Below are 26,749 nucleotides of genomic sequence, written 5' to 3'. Positions count from 1 at the left end.
ACATACCTGAACTGATCCATCTAAGATTACAAAAATTGTAAGTAAGGCAAGGAAATGTGTTAGGTTATCTTTTGTTTTAGCTTGTGAATTTTCCCTATGATAAGAGGTAGTTTTATTCTTGTTTTTGTAACTGTGAAGCTGAGTCCAGAGGTGAGTCCTCTGTGTTTTAAATCTTTTTATTACCCTGTAAAGTTACCTTCCATCCTGATTTTGCAGGTGTGATTCTTTTACTTTTTTCTTTATAATAAAGTTCTTCTTTTAAGAACCTGGTTGATTTTAGTGTCCTAAAGATAAAGGGTCTGGTCTGTACTTACATTAAAGGCAATTGGTTGGTATATTATTCTCAAGCCTCCCCAGGAAAGAGGGTGAAGGGGTTTGGGGGGATATTTTGGGAGAATAGGGATTCCAAGTGGCCCTTTCCTGAATTTTTGTTTAAATCACTTGGTGGTGGCAGCAATACCGTCCAAGTCAAGGAAAGAAATTTGTGCCTCGGGGAAGTTTTTAACCTAAGCTGGTAGAATATAAGCTTAGGGGGTCTTTTATGCAGGTCCCCAGAGTTCAGATTGGGGAGGGAACCCTGACAGGCCTATTGCTGGATTTTTAAAATTTGAAGGAATACATAAACAATAAATAATAATCAAAGGAAGTGCTAGGCAGTAACCAATTGCAAAGGAAAGTGGCTAGCAAATTAGTCAGTTTCCTGTCTCAGTGCTAAATAGCTTATAGAGGAGAACTAACTAGAATTAGTCTGTTTATGCCTACAGCAAGTCATTGATATGTGGAGATGAGTGCAAATGGAAAAAAGCAAGGATCCTCCTGCAGCCAGCTACTTATTAAAGAAGAAAATTGACATATACTTGAGAGAAAGATGGGTGGGCATTGGATACTAACTTTGCCTATGGAGCCCTGAGATTTATACTTCCAACTCATCCACTCCGATAAATTCAATGAAAAATGTCTTAAAACAATCATTTAAGGAAACAATAAAAAATGTCACTTATTGTAGATGGTCTTTTACTAAAGCTTGAGCTGAATTTATTTTCTAGACACCAAGGTGATAACTGCCTTAGGAATACCAAAGCGGATGATATGATTTGTACATGTAAAGATGTGCATTCAAAAATGGAGATTGGGCTGAGGTCTCGCTGAAAATTTGGCTCTCTATCTTCAGTATCAATTTAGATAGTGACTATTAAACCAAAACACATTTTGGCAAATAATGGAAGATCAGAAGTTTCATTTTTTTTTAATATTATCAATGGAAGGAATTTTTTCAATAATTAGGTACATTTCTGTCTGTAAGTGAAAAAGAGAAGAAAAAACAGAACAGAATGAAAGTGTTTTAAAGCCTGAATCTGAAAGAGGTGCTCTAAAACTTGATACGCATGGACTTAGAAAAAAGAATTTACCATATTGATTAATATCTGAGTATCCATACTGCCGGTATATGACTTAGTTGTATGACAACTTGCAATTCCAAAGTCAGATCCAAGACTAATTTGGCACCTACAGCATGCTACTTCAGCCTGATTTGGGATTATCAGTATTTGTATAGTGCTGTAGACATTGCTGATAAACTAGTGCAATGCATATGGCAACCCCCTTTTATAGAACAGCTTATTTTAATAAAACAAAACCAATATATTTTGTAATTCAGAGGTGGACTATAATTTAAGTACTGTTATTTTTAACTGAGCTGGAATAACTAATAATTTGATTTCATTTTGGCTATATGACTTTCGTGTCCTGTGGGAATTATCTCAAGATAAATCGTCTAGGACTTGCCAATACAGTTACTCTACCTTGAAGGCTCAGCTACTTAAATTTTTAATTTTTTTCATAGCAATAGCCATCTTTGTTGGCTCAACTAAAATAGAAGTAGATTGAATAAGCTATTGCTCCTTTTTAAAAGCTGCTGACAGATAAAATGAAATATTGCCTTTATGCAAATAATAATTTTATTTAATGGACCTCATTTATTTTTACAGTTCCCCATGGCAAACTGAACCTAAACAAGAAAATGAGAGAAAAACATAATAACAAGCCCCTTAGAACATAGATATACAATAAGGTCACTGGGGTGAAACATTATTGAAATATATAAAATAGTTTAATGTATTTTTTTTTTCATTTTGTACCATTACGTCATTTTATATAGCTGTAAAATGTAACTTGTCATAACTTTGATATGAACAAAATCTTGGGTAGAAAATCCCTTTGCAGATTCTATTTGTAATACAGTGGATCCAGCAGCACTGCAATAGTTAAAAGGTTGTCAATGTTTCCACTATCAAACTGATTTTGAAGAGTTGGAATTGGCCATTAAAATTCCTTTTAGACATAGTAGGGGTATGTGAGAGTCAAAAAGCCAAACTCAAACTTTTGGGCTCCCTTTGGCTTCTGTTTGTTAGGCCCCAGGCTCCATATGGCTTCCAGAGATAGTCGCCTCATCAATTGACTTTTAAAACCTATAGAAATTAAATACTTTAAACATTTAAAATTAAATGTTTAAAGTATTTAATTTCTATAGGTTTGCTGAAGAGCAGGTCTGTAAGTGTGTGTGTTTGTAACTTTCACACATGTCACTGGTTGCTTTGTGTATGCAAGAGCAGCAGTGGTGGGCCTAGGGTTGCCAATTTTGGTTGGACGTATTCCTGGCGGTCTCATCACATGACATAATCTTTAATTAAAGATTAATGTTTACTTCCTGGAGACTCCAGTACAGTCCTAGAGAGCTGGCAACCATAGTCCTGGGCCCTAGCAAGCAGTATATGTATTCTGCAATCTAACATGAGCTATGTTATGTAAGCTATTCACATTTTCTTATTTGAGATTCAATTTAGGGACAAATATAAATGAAGCAAGGACTAAAATGAAGTAATGTAATTTAGGACACTTCAGGTAAAACTTTGGCAAGAATGACAGTGGAATGACCTATAGAGATCATAGCATTTTGTAAAACTACACTGAACCAAGCAATAAGAATGAAATGCTATAGAGAGGTCATTTCCCTCCATTATATACCTTTATTTTATTATTTTCTTTTCTTATAACAGTAAAATGTTTCTTCTATATTAGTGAATTGGAATTTCTTCTATGGTAACTTTAATGGCGGATAATTATCCCAGTGACTGTAGAAAGGTCATATGAATTGCAGTAGAACATCTTTGTGTCTGTTAGCATTGGATGCCCATTGTGTTCTAAGAATTAGACTGAAGTTTGGACTACATGCCCATGCCGGGAGTAAGATGGAGTAAGAGGCTTTTCCTGATACTTCTGTGTGGTCTATCCTGGGTCCAAGCACACAGGAATAAGTAAAGTAGGTTGACGGGGAAGAACATCTAAACTGGTGCGGGAGTTTAGTAGTAATCTGCAGCTGGTATGAAACAGCTGCAAATTACTAATCCCACCTTCCCTGGAGCAACTGGGAAGCAGAGAGGGGATTGTACCTCAGATAGGCACAATCTCCAATGCACAATAGCTCTTGTGGGGGGGATGTACCATGTGTGGCTCAGGGATGTGCCAAAAAGAACAATCTAGCCTCTAAATGTTCTATGAAGAAAGATTCCAAGGAAAGCTGCTTGTATTTGTAGTTTACTACTGAGAACAGATATTGTTATGAACAGGTTTACTGCTCGAGTGGCTCTATATTGGATTGAGTTCCCCTATACAGTATGTGAGAAACATTTGTAATGCAACATATAAGGTAAGAGTTCAACTCTGTAAATGCTTACCGTATTGTATGCATGCACAGTTAGATAACCAGTGCACTGACCCTTTACGAGAGGCATGGAAAGTGACTTTGAGACTGGTCTCCTGCTGAGGTAGGCTGTTGAGACAAGAGTGTGTTTGAAAGCCTTGTTAATAAAAGCCAGCTTAGTGCACCCTGTCCTGTAGGGACCTCCATTCCTTTGAGGAGTCTGAACAAAGACAATACGTGGTGTCCAAAGTAAAAAAACAAAACAAAAGAAAAAACAACAACAAAAAACTAACTATGGCTTTCATGTAGAATAAATGCCAGAAATATGCCATCTTTGGACTTTGAAACAAGAACTATGGACATGATTGGATTAGGTAAAAGGAGTTAATGGAGCTTCTTTATGCAGGAACCGAGGCAGAAAGTGGTCTGCAGCCCAGAAAGCTGCTAATTTTCTAGTACACATTGAGCAAAAAGCAGAGTTGTCATAAATACTGATTAAAAGGACTTAAGTATCAGTGCCAAGTACACCCTTTAGCAAAGTACTTATAAATACAAGTATAAGTATGCGGTGAAAATAGCACATAGGTATTTGTAAGTAAAAATACAAGTATAAGCACAGATACTTTCAAATCCCATATTCCGTATAATTTTCTGGTCAATAGCAGGACAATTCCTAAATAATATAAGCACATAATGAAAGAGAGAAAAAAGAGCAATAATGAAATGTTAATCATATACAAAAATAAGTATGGAATTACAATGAAAAACATTCTTATAAATGTAAATAAATTTATAAAATTTCTTTCCATGTATTTATATATAATGATATTATGTACAGAGAGCATATAATTCAATGAAATGGGCATTTTTCTAAAACAACAGCATGCACTTGAACATATCATCCTGAAGATGGTTTTTTTCTTAGAAAGAGGATCTGTCCAGCACTACTGACTAGTCTTTCCACAAGGAGCAGAGCTTGGCAGTGTGGTATTAAATTTGATAAGAGCCTTAGCAACTGCTTTTCAGTTGATCCAGGTCATGCCGTGGATCATTGAGGAATTGCATCCCAACAATTCTTAAGTCAGAATCAGATTCAGATGCCCATTAATCATCAAAGCCATAGAAATTAGTTGCAGCTTTGGATGTTGTAGATTGAGCTATAGCTTTGGAAGGGTGTTACAATAAACCAGATCTTATTAAAAAATGTTCCTCTGCAATTTTTCTCTGATCCTGATTGTGCTGCCAATACAGCTTAAAAATGGGTATGACACAGAAGCAACGATGAATGTCTTTATACTGTTGTTACTCACAGCTGCATCAAAGGTCAAAATATGCCCAAACCATTTTCTAAGTGTATCCTTCAAATTATCTACCAAGCAAGAACTGTATTTTGGAGAAAATGAGTCAAATTTGGATGTTAGCATAAGTACAGGAGGCAGAATTGCACCATAGAAAGACTCTACGTTCTCTTCCCCAGGAAGCTTGTCAAATGCATTGACAACTGGGGACATCACCTCCTACCACTCACATAGAAATTCCAACTCTCGGTTGGAGAATTTTGGCAGCTCCATCACAATTTTAATCCTATCACACATGTCATCAATGTGGTGAAAGCAATGTAACTTTGAATTCCATTGGATAGAGGTAGGTTTCGAGATTGTTTTTCCCTGGGTGTCATTCACATCAGCACTCTGAGCTTAGGTGTGCAGCATTGCTTAATCTAGAGCACTTACCCATCACACTTCTGAAAAGAGACTTGTATTGAGAGTTTTTGGCAAGAGCCCAGTAGTTGCCACCAAGTTCAGTGTGTGTGAAAAACTGGTCATATGTGGTGGCAAGTAAAGTATACGTGAACACTCAGCAGTATTGCTTAACAATACTGACATAGCTACATATATCAGAATCTGGGGTGTCTGCTTCCTTATCAGCATCAATCTCCACTTGATTACCAACATCAATCATCCAGATCCTGAAAACAGCTTGAAGGCTTTCACAAAATTGCTACTATTGTCTATAACCATGTGTTATTTTTGTTGAGTCCAGATCAAACTGTGAGTGGATCTCAGTCAATAGAGAAGCGATCTTGTTGTACGAATGTGTTCTAACAAAGTGTCAGAAGCCTAAGGCTGATGACTCTCTTGTTAGGTTATCAGAGTCAGTCCAGTGACAGGTGACACCCGTGTAGCTTCTCGCTTGATGTGTCCACACTCCTGCAGTTGTGAAAATAGAAAGAACTGATGTCAGTTTATTTTTAATTCTTTCAAGAACCAAGTTGTCCTGTCCCACTAGTTTATTTTGTAACATTTCTGTACACATAACATTGGCCTTGGGAATAATTCCGTTAAGAAAATGTGAAAGCCACTCTCTTCAGCAAATAGGGGCAGAATATCACTATCAAATTAAGAATTAGCTTATCTGTTTTTTCTTTAGACCCTGGTCCATCACAGAGACATTGCTGCTGAAAAGTATCCAAACAGGGTTTCATGCTGTCTGGAGTGGCTCATGACCATGGGTGCCAACCTCAGGGCAGACTGTCAAAAAGCAGGACAGACACCCCAAACTGGTTATATATATGTCATCTGCAAACGTATTAGTGCTAATTTTATGTTTTCTTCTAGGTCATTAATGAACATTTTAAATAGTGTAGGCCCAAGAGCCAATCCTCCTGAGACCCCACTAAAAATTCTATGATGATTCCCCATGTATAATTACATTACAGTTGCATTTGAGACCTATTCGTTAATCAGCTTTTAATCAATTTAAAGTGTGACATGTTAATTTTATATTGTTCTAGTTTTTTAATCAAAATGTCATGTGGCACCAAATCAAGTGCCTGACAGAAATCTAAGTATATTACATGAACACTATTATCGTTAGCAATCAAACTTGTAATCTCTTCAAGAAAATATATCAAGTTATTTTTACAGGATCTATTTTCCATAAACCCATGTTGATTAGCATTAATTACATTACCCTCCTTAATTATTTATTAATCGAGTCTTGTATCAGCCATTCCATTATCTGACCTGGGATTGATGTCAGACTGACAGGCCTTTAATTACCCGGGTCATCCCATTTACCCTTTTAAAATATTGACACAATATTAGCTTTCTTCCAGTTTTCTAGAACTTTCCAGGTGTTCCAAGATTTATTGAAAATCAACATTTATGATCCAGTAAGATCATCAGCCAGCTCTTTTAAAACTCTTAGCTGCAAGTTAGCCAGACCTGCTGATTTAAAAATGTCTACCTTTAGTTGCTGCTGTTTAACAGCATCTGGAGATACTAGTGGAATGGAAAAAGTGTTATTTATTTTTTCCCCAAATACAGAACAGAACATATTTACATTAGGCATTATTATTGATAATTCTACATTTCCATCTAGTAATGGACCAATACCATTGTTATGATTCTTTTTGTTCCTAACATACTTTAAAAAATCCTTGGTATTGTCTTTAACTGTGCTAGCCATAGATTTTGCCTTTGCTTCCCTTATCAATTTTGTACAATTCCTTGCTTCTGATTTATATTCATAACTACTGACTTCCCCTTTCTCCCATTTGTTTATATAATTTTTATAGCTGCCTTCACTTGCCCTCTAAATCAAGTCAGTTTTTTAACCTATATGGACTTCTTCCTCGCTTGTGTTTTTTTGGGCATCTAGTAAAGTGTTCTTATGCAGTTCTCAGTTATCATTCACATTTTTCTGATTAAATTCTTCCTCCTAGCTGCTTTGGCTTATAATTGTTTTCATCTTTGTGAAATTGGCCCTTTCAAAGCACCAAGTATATATAAGCTTTGTGCTTTGAAAGGGCCAATTTCACAAAGATGAAAACAATTATAAGCCAAAGCAGCTAGGAGGAAGATATATATACATATATATATATCATTAGTCTGGACTTTATTCTGTTTGCACATTATAAATGTGATCCACCCATGATCTATTGTACCTAAGTTTCCATTAATTTTTAGTTCCGTGATCAGTCCTATTCATTCTTTAACGCTCCCCCTTTTTATCCCTCGTGAGAAGGTCTAATACAGAATTCCCTTGTGTTGAATGCAACCCTTCTTGAGGTAGAAAATTGTCATGTATAATATAGGGTTACCATATTCAAACATTTAAAAAAGAGGACACTCCACGGGGCCCCGGTCCTGCCCCAACTCCGCCCCCAGCCCACCCCAGCCCCGCCCCCATTACAACCCCTTCCCCAAAGTCCCTGCCCCAACTCTGCCCCCTCCTCTGAGCACCCCACATTCCCCCTCCTCCCTCCCGCTCTGATCTTGGTTGGGGGTTGCTAAGTGCTTCCCTGCTCCCCACTCGCCCTGCAGCCTCTATGCCCCTGCCTGCCCTGGTCCTCCTTGCCCTGCAGCCTCTGCACCCCCCCATCCCTGCAGCGTCTGTGCCCCCTGCTCCCCACTCGTCCTGCAGCCTCTGCACCCCCCCACCCCTGCAGCGTCTGTGCCTCCTGCTCCCCACTCGCCCTGCAGCCTCTGCACCCCCCACCCCTGCAGCGTCTGTGCCCCCTGCTCCCCACTTGCCCTGCAGCCCCTGCACCCCCCACCCCTGCAGCGTCTGTGCCCCCTGCTCCCCACTCGCCCTGCAGCCTCTGCACCCCCCACCCCTGCAGCATCTGTGCCCCCTGCTCCCCACTCGCCCTGCAGCCTCTATGCCCCTGCCTGCCCTGCTCCTCCTTGCCCTGCAGCCTCTGCACCCCCCCCACCCCTGAAGCGTCTGTGCCCCCTGCTCCCCACTCGCCCTGCAGCCTCTGCACCCCCCCACCCCTGCAGCGTCTGTGCCCCCTGCACCCCCCGCCCCTGCAGCCCCAGCCCCTGCCACCTCTGTGCCCTCTGCTCCCCACTCGCCCTGCAGCCTCTGCGCCCCCTGCCTGCCTGCCCTGCCCCTGCAGCCTCTACACCCCCCCGCCGCCTGCCCTGCTTTCTCCCCCCCCCCCCGCGCTCACCAGGCAGAGGGAGAGCTGCAGGCTCCACGTGGACTCAAACACTGCCGCGCTGCTCTGTGGGGGAGGAGGGAGCGGGGGAGGGACTCTGGCTGCTAGAGGCCCTAGTGGCTGCGAGCGGCTTTCAATCAGGCCAGGCGTCCAATCAGCCGCGCCGCACTCTGCATGAGGGGAAGGGGGAAATCCCGGACATTTCTACTTGATTAGAAATCCCCCCCGGACGGCCATTTAAAGCTGAAAAACCCGGACATGTCCGGGGAAACCCGGACGGATGGTAACCCTAGTATAATATTTCAAAATACCAAGAGTATTTTGGTACTGGCAGCATGAGGCCTCCAGCATATGTCAGTCAAATTGAAGTCTCCCATGATCACATTGATTCCCCCCCGCCCCTACACATTATAGATAGGTGTTTAAGGAGGTGGTCATTCTGTTCCCTGGTATGATTTGATGGTTCACAGCGGACACCAACTGATACCCCATCTTGTGCTTTATTGACATTGATTCATAAGGATTCAAAATCATTTTCTTGCAAGTTATCAGTGACTCGGAATACAAGAAGTAACACTCACTCCAGATGGAAAATATTTAAACCCAAAGAGTGGAATATTAAGCAGGAATATTAGGTATGGCATCCCAATCTTATTTTTGTTTACAGGGAGATGTATTATATTCATGCATAGTTAGAGAACTGGTGCATTGCCCCTTTAAGAGAGGTACAGGAAGTGGGTCTGAGACTGGCTGGGCTGTTGAGACCAGAATGTGTATTTGAAAGTCTTGTTATAAAAGTCTGTTTAGTTTATCCTATCTTGTATAGATTTCCATTTCTGTGAGCAGTCTGAATGGACAGTACAGTTACTACCATGAATAAATACATTAAAGTCAATAATCTTAGTGTCATAGAATATCAGGGTTAGAAGGGATCTCAGGAGGTCATCTAGTCCAACCCCCTGCTCAAAGCAGGACCAATCCCCAACAAAATCCCCAAATGACCCCTTCAAGGATTGAACTCACAATGCTAAGTTTAAGAGGCCAATGCTCAAACCACTGAGCTATCTCTCCCCCCCTAAATACAAGATTGATCCTATTATACAATACATGTAATGTGTACACGTTACATGTATAAGTATGTATAATAGGATCCTATTATACATATTATACATAGTCCAGCCTGTTTTTAAAAACCTTCATTGATGGGGATTTGACAGCCTCCCTTGGAAGTCTACTCCAGTGCTTAACTACCCTTATAGTTACAATTTTTTCCCCAATATCTAACCTAAATCTCCCTTGCTGCAGATTAAACCCATTGCTTCTAGTCCTACCTTCAGTGGACATGGAGAACAATAGGTCACAGTCCTATTTAGAACAGCCCTTAACATATTAGAAGTCTGTTATTGCCCCCCCCCCCCAGTCTTCTATTCTGAAGACTAAACATGCCCCCCCCTTTTTTTAACCATTCCTCATAGATCAGGTTTTCTAAACCTTTATCAGTTTTGTTCCTGTCCTCTGGACTCCCTCCAGTTTATCCACAATTTTCCTACAGTGTGGCACCCAGGATTGGACATGGCACTCCAGTTGAGGCCTCACAAGTGCTGTGTAGAGCAGGACAATTATGTCCCATATTTTACAAACAACACTCCTGTTCATGCATTGTAGAATATTAGCCTTATTTGCAACTGCATCACATTGTTGACTCATATTCAATTTGTGATCCACTATTTCCCCCAGATCCATTTCAGCAGTACTACCACCTAGTCAGTTATTCCCCATTTTATGGCTGTTTATTTGATTTTTTCTTCCCAAGTGTAGTACTTTGCATTTGTCCTTATTGAATTTCATCTTGTTGATTTCAGACTAATTCTTTAATTTGTCAAGGTTATTTTTACTTCTAATGCTGTCCTCTAAAGGGCTTGCAGTCCCTTGCAGCTTGGTGTCATCTGCAAATTTTATAAGCATACTCTTCACTCCATTATACAGTTCATTAATGAAAATAGAGAATAGTACTGGACCCAGGAGTAAGCCTGCAGGATTACACTAGATATGTCCTCCCAGTTTGACAGCAAAACATTTATAATTATTCTTTGAAGATGGTCTTTCAACCAGTTGTGGACCAATCTTACAGTAATTTCATCTAGACCACACTTCCCTAGGATGTCATGTTGGACTTTGTCAAAAGTCTTACTAAAATCAAGATAGATCATGTCTGCTGCATCTCCTCTACCATTAGGCCAGTAAACCTTTCAAAGAAGTAAATTAGGTTGGTCTGACATAATTTGTTCTTGACAAATCCATATTGGCCTTATAACTATATTATCCTCTAGGGGCTTACAAATAGATTGTTTAATAATTTGTTCCTGTATCTTTCCACGTATCCATGTTAGGCTGACTGGTCTACAACTCCGTGGGCCTCTTTGTTTCGCCTTGTAAAGATAAGTATTATGTGACCTTCTCTAGTCCCTGAAACCTCACCAGTCTTTATGAGTTCTCAACGATAGTTGCTGATGGTTCCAAGATTGCTTCAGCTAGATCCTTAAATATCATAGGATGAATTTAATCAGACCCTGCCACTTTAATACATTTAACTTATCTAAATATTCTTTAACCTGTTATTTCCCTATTTTGAATTGTGTTCCTTTTCCCTTGATGTTAATATTGTGTTAAGTATCTGATCACCATTAACCTTTTTAGTGAAGACTGAAGCAAAATAGATATTTAACACCTCTATCTTAAATAGATATTTAAGACCTTACTACCAGGTCTTGTATTTTGGATATTTCTTTAATTTGTTCTAGAAATGCCTCATACACTCCCTCTTCCTGATTTAGTGGTCTATGATGGACTCCCACTATCACATTACTCCTATTTTTGCCCCTTTTATCTTTGCCCAGAAACTTTCAACTGGTCCGCCTCTTGCCTTCTTCAGGATCTCAGAACAAGTTTATTTATTCTTGATGTATAATGCAACACCTTCCTTTTCCCCCTGCCTACCTTTCCTGAACAATCTATAGCCCTCCATGCCAATATTCCAGTCATGAGATTTATGCCACCAAGTCTCTGTGACACCAATGAAGTCATAATTTAGTGTGTGTACTAATACTTTCAGTTCATCCTATGTATTCCCCATACTCCCTAGATTTGTGTATTATGATTATGATCTCTCTGGAAAAGCATGTTGAAACAAGTGTAACCAAATATTGCTGACCATGGGCAACAGGAATATCAGTGAGTACATAGCTGCATCAAAACATGGCACCATAGGGCAAACAAACCAGAAATGAGTGAAGTTTAGTTCAAACTACATGTTTTACATTTTCCTTGTAAAGCAAGCAATTGGACAAAGAGGCTAAATTTGACTGTTCAAAACCAGTTCAGTTCAGTTATGTCTGCAGCTATACTATCTCCAGTTGTGATCTAAATTAATTAGGGTTAGACTTTGTCAGCACATAGAGAGCAAGCTTCTTAAGAACACTAGAATCCTGCAGGAAATAGTGTGGGTGATTCAGTTAGGATGCTCTTCCCCATGAATGTGTACTCAACTAATGATAATGTGTATTGGTAGAGTACAGTGTGTTGCTGGTCAAACCATCTTTCAGATAAGGCTCTAAAACTTTTGGCCTGATTACAGTATTTCTGTTCATGAAAGATCTCATGGCATGTTTGGTAAATGCAGAAGTTTTAGGTCTGCTTTCCACATAAGTCTTCACTTCCTTGCCTAAACTGGATTGTTGCCATGTTCCTGTATGGTATCACCAGCCATGATCCACTAGCAGGTGCATTGGGATGGTGGATATAGTGAAACCGGCATGCTGGGGTTTAAAAAAATGCTATGGATTCTTTCCTCAGAAAAAATCCTGTTGAGACGAAGGTTTGGGGAATACAGCCCAGGTCAGAATAGTGATTTATGTCTTTGAGAGGAACACAACTAGGGTCCTGTCCTGTACAGATGCTTAGTGCTTCTTGAAAGGTCCTGAATGCTTTCAGACTACCACTGAAATCAGAGGAACTGAAGACACTCTGCACCTCATAGAATCTGGCCTGTGTTAGAATTTTATTTCTAACAAAGTATGATTTTGAACATAATCAGTGTTTTTACTTCCACTTACCGTAAGCATTTTAACTAAGTGAAAAATTTGATTGGAATGATTTTGCTTGCATGAATTTAAAGGTATCTTTTAAAATGATCTTCATTTATTTCTAAAAGGTTGCAAAGTGTTTTAAAATTATATGGTTTGTCCTTTTAAAAATAATTTCTGCTAAATGCTGCACAAATGTAGTGGGATACTCTGTTATAATTTTATTGTAGGATGCCTTTGTATTAGGGATAATAGAGTGAATTTAATTCCTTTTTAAAAGAAACAAATGTACTCATGTAGGCTCACCAAAATATGCTTACAATGCAGTGGTGACAAATGTTAATTGTATCAATAGTCCATGATTAAATAATGTCTAAGACATGTGATGGATAGACTTTTATAAAATAAATTATATCTAGATATTCTGTTAACGATTTGTGATCTTTAACTTCCCACAATGCTAAAGATATTTATTCTTAACCATACTGTATCTCCCTATTTGACATTTCCCCCCTTATTTAATTTCCTTTAAAACCAGCAAGAATGCTTCTTTGAAGTCTGATCTCATTCTTTGCTTCCCTCCCCTCCCCCCCAAAGTCTGAGGTCAAACTTTTCCTAATTTTACCTATTGCTGTTCATCCACTAGTCGTATTTAAAAATAAAACAAATCCTAATACAGTACAGTTAGCTTACTGCACACAGAGAGATAGATGCTTCTCTTGATATGTGTGCATAACTCTTATTAGTGATAATGGGTGTTATGCATGTATGCACATCACAGGAAGGATATTTTCATAAATATGTATTTGTTTGATATGGTTTGTATCATATAAATCAGAAACGTTTATGCGTTATCTTTATTAAACTATGCAGAGCAGCTCAATGAAATCACACATGCTATATGCCAGTTCTTAGCATTGTCACCAATGCTTAATTTTGGTGAATGGCTCAGTTAAGCTGCCTGCAGCACAAGATCTTTGAGTTATTGTGTTAAGTTGTTAGTGCTTGGAATATTTACGTATGGTAGATCTAATAGAATTGGATTTGATCCTGAATACATTTAGTGTTGTGAGTATTCTGCCAGTTACAAAATACAATCTGTGGTTAGTGGATGTTTCAAGGGATTATTAATTACTGTAATATGGGGCTTCTCACTTGTAGGTCACTAGCTTGAATTTGACCCAAATGGGTACTGACTGAAAGTCATCACTGTTTGGTGGTCTGTGTAAAACAAGTTGTTGATCTCTGTCCAGATCTTATTAGAAAGGTGTTCTCACTGTTAGAACATCATCACAATAGGCAATCTTGTGGGCAGTCTCATCAAAGCAGTCAGGGATTGACTAAACATGGAGACTGAACAAATCTCACATGCCTAGAGATATACCTGTAGGCTGAGCCACCTTGCCCTGCTGGTGCCTGTGATATAGAATTCTGTGGACAGGCAGAAAATACATCCTGCCAGGGTTGTCAGTCTGGCAAATTTCACAAGCAATATATTGAGTAAAATGAAAGTAGAATGTCTTTTCTTTGATATGCTTAGTATGGGGCTGTAAGAGGTTAGCTGGGGCTCAACCCTCTCTGGGGTGGCAGGGAGCCACACCCGCTCACTACACGTAGTTGATGTTTGGGGGGAATTAGTCCGGCCGCGGGAGTCTCCCTCGGCAGCTCTTGCGGTAACTGGAATAAGCACCGTAAGCCCAGGCTCTGGGTCAGGGTGGGGCAACAATGAGTCAGGTGCTCAGGCCCACCGGCAGGAGCTGAGCAGCGGCAGTATAAACAGTATCAATAAGCCCAGGCCCTGTGACAGGGCGGGGCAATAATGATGAGTCAGGAGCTCAGGCAGGGCTGAGCAGTGACAGTACAAGCAATAGGGAGGCCAGGCCCTAGGTCAGGGTGGGGCAACAATGAGTTGGGGGCTCAGGCCCTCAGGCAGGGCTGAGCAGTAACAGTACAAACAGTAATGAGCCAGGAGCTCAGGCAGGGCTGAGCAATAACAGTAGGCCCAAGCCTCCAAAAGGCCTGGGAGCGGGGGAGACTGCCACCCGTGAGTTGGGTGGCGGGGGGGACACAGGCCCTCCCACCCCACTGCGTCCCAGCCCGGGGCCCTAGCAGCGGCAGAAGACCTGCTACTGTGTCAGTGGGGATCCTGGCCCCAAAACACTGACATGGGCTCTGGCAGTGCTGCAGCCAGACTAGGGTCGGCTGCCCCCGGGCTACTTCCAGACTCCCCCTCGGGTAGTACCTGGGTCAGGGTGTTGTCCTCTGGGTTCCTCGGGATAGTGGGCGAGCAGCAGGCCTGGCAACTCCTCTGGGTAGCGAGCGCAGGGCAAGTCAGGCCAGTCCTGGCCTACACATTGGGCCGCAGAGGTTTCCCAGTCGCGGGCTAGGCTGGAGGCATCTGGCCTATACTGACACTGGAAAAGGTTCAGAGAAGAGCAACTAAAATGATTAGGGGTTTGGAAAGGGTCCCATATGAGGAGAGATTAAAAAGGATAGGATTTTTCAGCTTGGAAAAGAGGAGACTAAGGGGGGATATGATAGAGGTATATAAAATTATGAGTGATGTGGAGAAAGTAGATAAGGAAAAGTTATTTACTTATTCCCATAATACAAGAACTAGGGGTCACCAATGAAATTAATAGGCAGCAGGTTTAAAACAAATAAAAGGAAGTTCTTCTTCACACAGTGCACAGTCAACTTGTGGAACTCCTTTCCTGAGGAGGTTGTGAAGGCTAGAACTATAACAGCATTTAAAAGAGAACGGGATAAATTCATGGAGGTTAAGTCCTTTAATGGCTATTAGCCACGATGGGTAAGGAATGGTGTCTCTAGCCTCTGTTTGTCAGAGAGTGGAGATGGATGACAGGAGAGAGATCACTTGATCATTACCTGTTAGATTCACTCCCTCTGGGGCACCTGGCATTGGCCACTGTCGGTAGACAGGATACTGCCTAGATGGATCTTTAGTCTGACACAGTACGGCCGTTCTTATGTTCTTATGGCCTCCCCGGCGGCTGGCCCTCCAGTGAGCTCTGAGGCTGAGCCTTTATACTTCCGGGTCGCCGCCTGACCCTCTGAGGGGCAGGCTCAGAGCTCCCTAGCTCTGCCCACTCCGGCCTCCGGATGGGCTTGTCCCTCTCCGGGGCGGCGGGGAGCCATACCGCCTCACTACAGGGGCAAATGCTCCTCTTTGCTTTAGTGAGAAGAGTGGACCAAGCAGCAGTGGATCTAAGTGAGGGTGAGGCAGTAGCAGCTCTGTGTCAGTCACCAGAAGGTTTGGGGGCTGGGAGGTTGCTGGGATAGGGTAGTGGTGGAGGAGAAAATGGCTACAATGTAGCATCTCATCCCTCCCCGCAGCCCTATGGGGATACCTTGTGTAACTACTGACCTCATCAGCATTAACTTATACTAGGTCTCCCTTCACTGAGCACAGCCAAAACCCACTTTCAGAGAGCTTTGGAGGGCAATGGCCAGTGTGCTAAACTCATGGGAGCATGATTTCTTTAGGAGCTGGATGCCATGGAATTCAGTGGGTAGGAGGTAACACAGAGGTACTTTGGTACAGCCCTTGAGATCTCTGCAGGTCTCTGGAAAATAATGTGTTTTTTTGGCGGGGGGGGGGGGGTGACACTTCTTTGGGTTCTGCAGGATAGTAAATCTGACTGTCACATGGAAACAATCAGATGAAAACTGTGGGTCTGTTTCCATTGAAGTTGCTGGCAAGATTCCTATTGACTTGAGTGGTGCAGAATTGAGCCTTCTGTGAGTGCAAACTTGATTTCCAGTATCTTTTGTGGAAATAGCCTTGGCATTGAATGGTTTAGCCCAGAACACATAAGTAATTTGACTAGGTTACATGAGTTGTTTTAAAAGACTGCTTGGATTATAGTTTCTAAAGCTGATTTAATAAATATAGCATATTCTAACTTAAGAAAATACTGCTGTTTTGCTTCTAAAAGAAAATGTTATATGTGTAAACCTCTCCTCCCGCACATGTCACAAAGTGGGAAAAATATAAATTTAAAATACAAGAAAACAAAATTTATCTGCATGCAAATGGTAGATAAAAACATGTCTTTTTCATTAATTCCCAAGTTCATGGAAATGTAATTGACAATTTTCTGATGTAAAATTACAAAAAGTTGTCATTCATTTTTGAGAAGTCAAACTCCACAGGGAAGGAAAACAAAGGATTATTTTCCATTTCAAACCTAACCGATTGTTTTGTTTTCTATTAGCCGTCCTCGGTGTCATTGAATTCTTTTCTTTGCATTCTTCAGGTTCTTTCCACACATGAACACAAGGAGAGTTGCCAGTTAAAGGAAAAGTGACTAGTGCAGAGGACGACATGACCACCATGAAGGGAAATGGTCTGGTTGCATTGCTGGTTGCAGGTTTGGGAGTCATAGGAATCTTAGTGTCAGCAGCTACAGAAGATTCCCAGTGCCAGCGATCTGAGCACCCTGTTATAATGTATAAAGGTAAGGAGCATTTCCCCTCCTCTTCCAAACAAATTTTCCAAAAAAGGGAAAAAATACCACACAAGCCCTTTACTTCTGGAAGTTTTTGTTTATATCACACATTGGCACCATGTGAAAATGAATGTATTGCCCTCTGCCTGGTTGCCTATCAATATTTGTCCAGAAATCAATAGACAGTTTGATTGATTGTACAACTGGCAATTTCAGCTCAGAAAAGTCCCAGGTCTGGAACGATAGCAATATTAAAGGTCGAGAAGGATTAAAATGCATTGGCGGAGCTCTGTGTTGAAACTTGCCCAGTGTTTGACCTCACTATACTATACTCTTTTCAGTGCAGTTAGTCTCTCTCTTTCATGAACTGTGAACTGACTCACATGGTTTAAAAATATAATAAAATAAAAAGCTTTCCACTGCTACTCAGCATGGGCACTGAGTGATGCCACAAACTATTAAACCAGCAGAACATGTATCTGACCATCCTCAGCTGCAGGATGAACACTGCTACATTCTCATCAGTCAGTGTCAGGCCTCTAGAATATCTCTGCTGTTCTTAAAATCTGCCATGCTGTCTGGGAGATCTTATAGGACAGCTCTAATTCTGAATTAAATAGACAAAGGCAGGGAGCAGAAACGAGATGAAATACATCTCAGACAGGCTAATACAAACAAGTGTACAAACTTTGCTCACAGTTCTTCTCTGAATGTGTCATTGAAGGTGCTAACAGCATTAGATCTCTCATTTTCATTTGTAATTAAAACACAAAATGGATGAGCACGCCTTCTGTAAATACTGCACTTTCTGTCCTTTTGGTTACCACTGCAATCATTACAGTGCTGAGAGTGACATATAGATAAATCAGAATACATGTTAATCAGGTCTTACTCTCCCTTTCATCCTGCAGTAGGGAGGAGGCTGGTTGCATTGCTTTTTCAGTGTAGAAGTAGTATTTGCCACGACAGGATCCAAGCTAGCGGAGTTGTCAGCACTCAACATGATCCACTGGGTTGAGCCCCTGCATTGTTTGCAAAATTGTTTACTTGATTACTTACTTTCTGGATTCATGGGGTGATTGCTATTAAAACCTCCTGCTCATTAGGCTTACGACTTAACTCTGCTTTTATTGTAATTCTTAACAAAATGACTGCACCAGGAAAAAAATGGCAGCCCTGTGGACAACAAGTTTTACAATTAGCTTATTGAGTTTCATCACCATCTGAATTTAATTTTAAATATTTGTTGTCTGAAGTAATTATGCTAATAATACCATACAATCTTTATAAATTGGGACCAATGACCCTGTTCTGGAAAAACAAAATTTGTTATAGAAATTGCTTTTGGAAAATTTGGAGCAATTAATCTTTGTGTGTTGAACAGAAAGTGGCTTTTGACAGGCTTTATTAGTTCAGTTGCTAAGTATAATGAATCAAATGATGGATTTTCATAAATAATTATTATAAATTATTGTTAACATCTGATGTAATGTATTTATTCCGGTAAGATATAGAGGAAATGATTCTGAAATCCAGTATTTGAAGGTGAACTGTGATTCAAAGAAATTAATTTTAACATCAAATTGTACCTTATTCAATGGGACTATACAAGGAGTAAATTACTACTCAGTATGAGTGAGTATCAGAATCTAGCTATATTACAAGTGGAGCTTCTAGCACCGCTTGTAGATAAGGTTACCTGAGCCTTCCCATTATATAGTTGCCAACTCTTGTAAATTCATAGTTTGTGACATGATTTTAGTCGCAGTCTTGCATCATCTCCAGAAGGACCAGCTTTCAAGTGATTTCCAGCCCTGCCAGGGGGCAAACTCCATCTGATTGACTGTTTTCTCCATTTCCCTGCCTCTTGGGCAAGAAGAGCCAATCAGGGCTGCTGCAGGAGGCAAGCAGATCTCTCTGCTCTCCTCTCAGAAGTGAAAGGAGTTTTTGGATAGGAGAGAAGGCGAAGGAGTAGCTGACCCCATTCTGACAGGAGGAAAGGGGGCATGAGGTAGCAGAAAGTACTGAACAGCTCAGGGCGCTCCACTCTTTTGTCCCCCCTCTCCTCCTGTGAATAATGGGTCAGTCTGCTCTCTGCTTCTCCCACCCTTGCTTCCAGGCCCAGCTCCATTCCTGTGACACCATGGCAAGCCTGGGAAGAAGGAGAAAAGGACTTTCCTGCAACTGTCACCCAGGTCAGGTGGACTGGGTGTGAAGAATACTGTGAGCGGCAAGAAGAACAGAAGTGCACTGCACAAGTCTAAGGGAAAAAAGAGTTCAGGAGAGTTGGCGGTTTTTAAAGAGACATCATTTAGGGCACAAAAGCAAACTATCCCAGTGCATAGGAAAGTATGGTATGATACCATCTTGGCTTAACAAGGAGATCTTCTGTGACTTCAAACTCAAAAGAAGTCATGCAAAAAGTAGGAACTAGGTCAAATTATGAAAGATTAATATGAAAAAACCCACAAACATGTAGGGAAAAAGTTAGAAAAGCCAAAGCACAAAATGTACTTAAACTAGCTAGGGACATAAAGGGTAACAAGAAAACATTTTGCAAATACATTGGAAGCAAGAGGAATACCGAGGACAGGGTAGGCTCATTACTCAATGAGGAGGGAAAGACAGTAACAGAAAATGCAGATGGCTGAAGGGTTAAATGCCTTTTTTTGTTTCAGTTTTCACCAAAAAGGATAGCAGTAATTGGAAAACTGACATAGTAAACATCAGTGTAAATTGGGTAGGATCTGAGGCTAAAGTGGGGGAAAGAACAAGTTAAGAATTATTTAGACAAGTTAAATGTCTTCAAGTCAGCAGGGCCTGATGAAATACACCCCTAGAATTCTTAAGGAACTGGCTGGTGAGATCTCTGATCCACTAGTGATTATCTCTGAGAACTCATGGAGGACGGGAGAGATCCCAGAGGAGTGGAAAAGAGCAAATATGGTACCTATCCATAAAAAGGGGAATCAAGACAACCCAGGGAATTATAGGCCAGTCAGCCTAACTTTGTTACCCGGAAAGATAATGGAGCAAATAATCACACAATCAGTATGTGAGCACCTAGAAGATAAAAAGGTGATACCTAACAGACAAGATGGATTTGTCATGAACAAATCATGTCAAACCAACCTATATGCTTCTTTTACGGGGTAACAAGCTTTGTGGGTAGGGGAGAAGCAGTAAATGTGATATGTCTCAACTTTAGTAAAGTTTTTGATACTGTATCACATGACCGTCCCATTAGCAAATTAGGGAAATATAGCCTAGATGAACCTATTGTGAGGTGGGTCCATAACTGGTTGGAAAACCATTCTCAGATAGTTGTTATCAATGGTTCACAGTGAAGCCGGAAGGGCATATTGAGTGGGGTCCCTTTAGGGATCTGTCCTGGGTCTGGTTCCATTCAATATCTTCATAAATGGTTTGGATAATGGCTTATATTGTTTGCAGTTGATACTAAGTTGGGAGTTGTTGAGTATTTTTTTGGGACAGGGTTCGAATCCAAAATGATCTTGACAAACTTGAGAAATGATCTGAAATAAATAGGATGGAATTCAATGTGGCCAAATGCAAGTTACTACATGTAGGAAGTAATAATCATTCCCATAAATACAAAGTGGGAAATGACTTCCTAGAAATGAGAACTGCAGAAGAGGATCTGGGGGTGATCGTGGATCACAAATGAAATATGACTCCACAATGTAATACTGTTGCAAAACGAGCAAACATCATTCTAGGATGTATTAACAGGAGTGTTGTAAACAAGACAGGAGAAGTAATTCTTCTACTCTACTCTGCACTGATAAGGCCTCAGCTAGAGTACTGTGTCCAGTTCTGGGCACCACACATTGGGAAAAATGTGGACAGACTGAAGACTGTCCAGAGGAAAGCAACAAAAATTATTAAAGTTCTAAAAAATATGACCTACAAGGAAAGATTGAAAAAAGTGGGTTTGTTCAGTCTGGGGGGAGGGGAGGGGAGAGGAAGAAAGGAACATGATAACAGTCTTCAAGTATGTAAAAAGTTCTTACAAAGAGGAAGGTGATAAATTGTTCTCCTTATCTAGTGAGGACAGGACAAGAAACAATGGGCTTAAATTGCAGCAAGGAAGCTTTAGGTTAGATATTAGGAAAAGTTCCGTAACTGTAAGTTTAATAAAGCACTGAAACAAATTACCTAGAAAAGTTGTGGAATCTCCATTACTGGAAGTTTTTAAGAACAGATTAGACAAACAGCTGTCATAGATGGTCTTGATCAGTGTTTCTCAACAGCCAATTCATGGACTGGTGCAGGTGCCTGATATCTCCCAGATACAGTTTAGGAAGGCAGCAAGCAGGTCCCTAGTATCAAAAAGGTTGAGAAACACTGGTCTAGATAATACTTAATCCTGACTCAGAGCAGGGGACTGGACTATATCTCTTGAGGTCCCTTCCAGTCTTACATTTCTATGATTTTATGAGAGACAAGGGACAGATGTGGGACCAACAGGTTAAAATTGGGAGTTGGGGGGTTCATAATTCATTGCTGGGCTGGGGGACAGACAGTTGTGTGGGTAGGAACAGAATTAATTATTTAGATATTTTGTGCTTGAGGATAAGCTGCAAGCTTCTATCAGGCAGCATTTTATATACATCTTTATAATTTAAACTCATTTGGGTCCTCCACCCACAGCTCCCAAAGGCGGCCAAAATCACGTTACTGTTTAAATTTGGGAGAATTGTTAACACTGTTAAATTGCTATACACAAATTGGGGATGGAGGGAGGGAGTTCAAAAATCAATCTCATTATTTTTGGGGTCTGGCTCATGATTTTTGAAGGTTAGGTTAGCAATACTGCCATTATATTACTTTGTTTTCAGTTGCTTATAACGTTGCCAAACTTTAGCCATTCTGGATGAACTTTTCCATCTCGGTTTCCACATGCTCAGTAGAAACTTGTTGGAGTTTGAAAGCTAAATTCTCTTAAAATTCCATCAGCATGTAGCATGATCCATTCTAGGAGTGCAGGGGCTGAGCAGGACTTGCCTTGAAATTGCTTCTCCTGGCTGCCAGGGGCTGCTGTGGGACCAGGCATAGAAACAGAGAGCAGAGGGACTGGCTTTCAAGTGCTCCACCTGCTGGAGCCCAGAGATCATGAAGGATAAGGAGGCAGCATCCTGACTGAAATGCAGAGGAGTGAGGAATTAGGAGAAGGGGGAGACAGAGTTGGAGAAGTCAGAGGGTGGGGAGGAGTGTAGAGGAACCAGGGGTGGAAAGATACAGATGGGGACAAAGTCAATAGCTGGGGCCTGTGGGGTCAATAGGAGAAGGGAGGGGAGGAAATGGAGAGGGACAGAAGCCAGGGGGATGCGGGGGTGGAGAGAAGCAGACAGGGAGAGGGACAGACATTAATTTATGTTCACAGTACCTCTGTGAGGTGAGGGGGTAGAAAATGTCAACAATGTACACTAATGTTGGGTACCCAATTTCAGATGCAAGGCTGATTTTTCAGAGAATTTAGCATTTTGTAACAATTACTTGTTCAAAGCACAGCTCCCATTTACTTTAATTGTAGCTGTGAAATGCCTTAACCACAAGACTTTTAGCTTACTTCAATTCCCTGCATCATTTACTACACACCTTCCAACATCTTCAACAAATAAAACAGAGGTCCTACAGACAACAGTGTCCATCAAGGAGGATAGGTCCATCAATGGAGGATAGGTCCATCAATGGCTATTAGCCAGGATGGGCAGGAATGGTGTCCCTAGTCTCTGTTTGCCAGAAACTGGGAATGAGCGACAGGGGATGGATCACTTGATGATAACCTGTTCTGTTCATTCTCTCTGGGGCACCTGGCCACTGTCGGTAGGATACTGGGCTAGATAGACCTTTGGGCTGACCCAGTAGGGCCATTCTTATGTTCTTATGTTCTTCACTGTGTACTGAATGAGGCAGGGGTCCTGTAGAAAAAATAGTGTGACCATGTAATTACAGATCGGATCATAATGCAGATGCACAAAGGGACTGGATTAAGGTTGAACAGGAAACCTTAATTCTTACATTTCCTTACTGTTGAGTACTTGACTTTGCAACCTTAATGCTATTTAAGTGTGAGGGTTTTTTTTTGGGGGGGGGGGGGGGTTGTTTATAATATATATATATATATATAAAATTTTAAAGTTCCATACATTTTAATACAAAATAATTAATAATCATTTTCATATTCACTTGCTAAAATCTGATAACTGAAAGTGAAAAATTATCATAATAATTAAGAGTTGCTCTGAGTACAGTAGCTTCTGGGGATGTTTATCAGTGCTTCAGGAGGAATAAAGAGCTCTGAAATCAGGCCTCGCAGCCAAATAGCCTTTCTTTGAACTCTAGGTTAATTTCTAATTTTGTAAAAAAAACCATCTTACACTATTATCAAATTTACTGTCAGGGTGTGATCCTGAGAGGTGATGAATACCAGCCAGGGCTGAGGGCACTCAGAATCATGTGGAAGCCACTTTAAAGCATGCAAAAGCCTGCCCTAAGTTTACAGAAATCTTTTTTTAAAACTTTTAAAACTCTTTTAGTCATTTATAAACTGAACAAGATTTGTTTGCTCACTTTTGCCTTACCAAAGGAGTAGTGAGTTTATTTGACCAGGTCTACAGATTGTGATAACATCCCCAGAAGCTATTGTACTCAGAGCAGGACGGTGCCGTTCTATAGAAATTAATAAAACCAGCAATTGTGCAGGAAGAAACAGAGTGCAGAACTGAGGTCTAGGGCTGGGCAAACGCTACAAAGAACCTCATCCTGCAGGATCCATACACAAAGGTGATATGCTTGGAGGTTCAGGTTGTAAAATCCACATAATCATAGAATCACAGAAGTGTAGGACTGGAAGGGACATTGACAGGTCATCTAGTCCAGTCCCCTGCACCGAGGCAAGACTAAGTATTATCTAGACCATCCCTGACAGGTGTTAAACTGTTCTTTAATCTCCAATGACATAGGCCTGGTCCACACTAATCCCCCACTTAGAACTAAGATACGCAACTTCAGCTACGTGAATAACATAGCTGAAGTCGAAGTACCTTAGTTGGAACTTACCGCGGGTCCAGACATGGCAGGCAGGCTCCCCCGTCGACTCTGCGTACTCCTCTCGTGGAGCAGGAGTACCAGCGTCGACGGCAAGCACTTCTGGGATCGATCCGGGATCGATTTATCACGTCTAGACAAGATGCGATAAATCGAACCCAGAAGATCGATTGCTTACCGCCGGACCTGGAGGTAAGTATAGACATACCCAGAGATTCCACAACTTCCCTAGGTAATCCCAAGGCTTCCATGCAACTCTGCCCCTTCCAACCAGTCTTGAAAAAACCCCATCTCTTTTGGCTTATCTTTTGATGCCTGCACTGGAAACACAATGGCTTATTCCTACCCTACATCTTCAAAGGCATCTCCCACTCCAATGGCCTGCTCACTTCTCTCAATTCAGCTTCCTCTAGTTTTCACAAAACCAGAGTCCCCAGCAGGAGCTTCATCAGGTTACGAGGTAAGAGTAAGAGCCATTTTCCACTCCATACATATCAAGTTATTTGGCGGCAGAAAATGCTTCCCTCCCAATGCACATACCAACTCCAATGAGCAGCTTGCAAACAGAGCCCCATAATTCCTAAGGGAACCCCAGGAGCTGTCTAGCAGCCATATACTACAGATTGTGAAGCTCTGCTTCCCTAGTGTGCGTTTGCTAGGGTTCTCTCAGGGTTCCAAAGAGATGGTGTTTAGTGATTATGACTAGAGCTAGTTGAAACATTTTTGACAAAATGAAATTCGTTTCGCTGAAGTTGCAGTGTTTCATGGAGATGTACTGGTTTTGACAAAGTTTTCTTCAGGAAAATCAAAAGAATCAGATTGAAAGCCTCAGGTTGTTGAACCAAAACCAGACATTATGAGACAATGAACTACAAACTGCTATTAAATAAAATTATTTGAGTGAGAATCTGCTGTAGTGTAAGGCTGAACAGATGCACACAAAAAATTAAAATTAAAATAAAATAAAAAAATTAAAAAGTACCCTAGAGTTATCATAGTGACATATTGGTTCTTTGCAGAGCTCACACTTGCCTTTCCATTGCCCATGTGAAACACTATTGCTTTCAGCTTGCAGGATATTTTAGGTGATGATCCTGTTAAGCAGCTCACAGAAAGGCACATAATTTTTTCACTGATTATTCTTTCATCTTACTATTTCTAACTGGAGGATTGTGGCATATCATCTAAGTGCCAACTACAAAAGTGCCCCCACTTCCACATTCAGTGGAGAATCCTCACTCACTTTCTCATCTGGCAGTTAAAAAGAAAGGAGAGAGATTCCATGAGATGCTGGGAAGACATAAAAATATATTCAAAGGATTATCTGTGTGATTTTAAAATACATCTTTCTGTATCTATTTCTCACATACGCAGTGCTGATAGCCATGAGATAAATTGCTGAACCATGTGATTAATTAACCTATCATGCACTTTTTCTGCCTTATCTGCACTCTGCCTACTATTCCATCTTCCTGGGAACTATACAAATAACCTAAAAGAGTGTATACTACTCATGAAAATGCCACAACTTTAAAATGCTTTATGTTAGGCCCTTCCAGAGCCATCAGTGAGTTTAGTGTGTCCCACTGAGAAGCTGGAAATCTCCCCTACCAATTGTTTGAAGTCAGTGGGAGCTGTTGGGGTCTCAGCATTCTGAAAACCAGACTACTAATTCAGGTGCCCAAATATGTATTTAACAGCTTAATTTTAGGCAGCAATTTAAAAAAGTCTTTGAGCTATATATTACACATGCTTACCATGGATTGATTACATATACTGGTGTAAATCAAGAGTAACTGAGGTCACTGGAGTTAAGTGAGTGTAAATTCAGTATGATAGGAGAATGAGGCCATACATATGTGGAGATGATACTCAGGTAACAAAATGGAAAAGCATGTGATAAATCTTGGCCTGTGTGCATGTGTATAGTGTATATATGTGTGTATGTGTACAAATTGGGGCGGTCGATTAATCACAGTTAACTCATGTGATTAAAAAAAATTAATCGCAATTTAAAAAATTAATCGCGATTAATCGGACTATTGCCACTTGAAATGTATTAAATATTTTGGATGTTTTTCTACATGTTCATATATATTGATTTCTATTACAACACAGAATGCAAACTGTACCGTGCTCACTTTATATTATTATTTTTGCTTACAAATATTTGCACCGTAAAAATGATAAACAAAAGAAATAGTATTTTTCAATTCACCTAAAAGTACTGTAGTGCAATCTCTTTATCATGAAGGTGTAATTTCCAAATGTAGATTTGTTTTGTTACATAACTGCACTCAAAAACAAAACAATGTAAAACTTTAGAACCTATTCTGAGGGGTCGGACCCTGCTTTTGGGGTGCCATTTAGCCCGCCTGTCCCACCAGTCTGGGCTCCCCTTACTCTGTGCTGCTGTGACAGGCACTTTCCAGCACACACACAAGTAGGGACACACCCAACTGTAGAATCACAC

General features: G+C 40.8%; 1 protein-coding gene across 3 annotated transcripts in view; it reads left to right on the top strand.

Annotated features, from left to right (window-relative positions):
- SEMA5A (semaphorin 5A) overlaps nt 1-26,749 on the top strand; it is a 635,454-nt gene that overhangs the window by 151,092 nt on the left and 457,613 nt on the right. For all 3 annotated transcript variants that reach the window (XM_042859868.2, XM_042859867.2, XM_065584224.1), the window contains exon 2: nt 17,011-17,211. In XM_042859868.2, the coding sequence (XP_042715802.2) occupies nt 17,079-17,211 (133 nt within the window). In that variant the 5' untranslated portion in view covers nt 17,011-17,078. The remainder of the gene's footprint in view (nt 1-17,010; nt 17,212-26,749) is intronic.

Source organism: Chrysemys picta, chromosome 2 (assembly GCF_011386835.1).
Source record: "Chrysemys picta bellii isolate R12L10 chromosome 2, ASM1138683v2, whole genome shotgun sequence".
NCBI classification, from domain to species: Eukaryota; Metazoa; Chordata; order Testudines; family Emydidae; genus Chrysemys; species Chrysemys picta.
The sequence above is the reverse complement of the archived record's forward strand: the minus strand, read 5'-3'. Positions and strand labels throughout refer to the sequence as shown.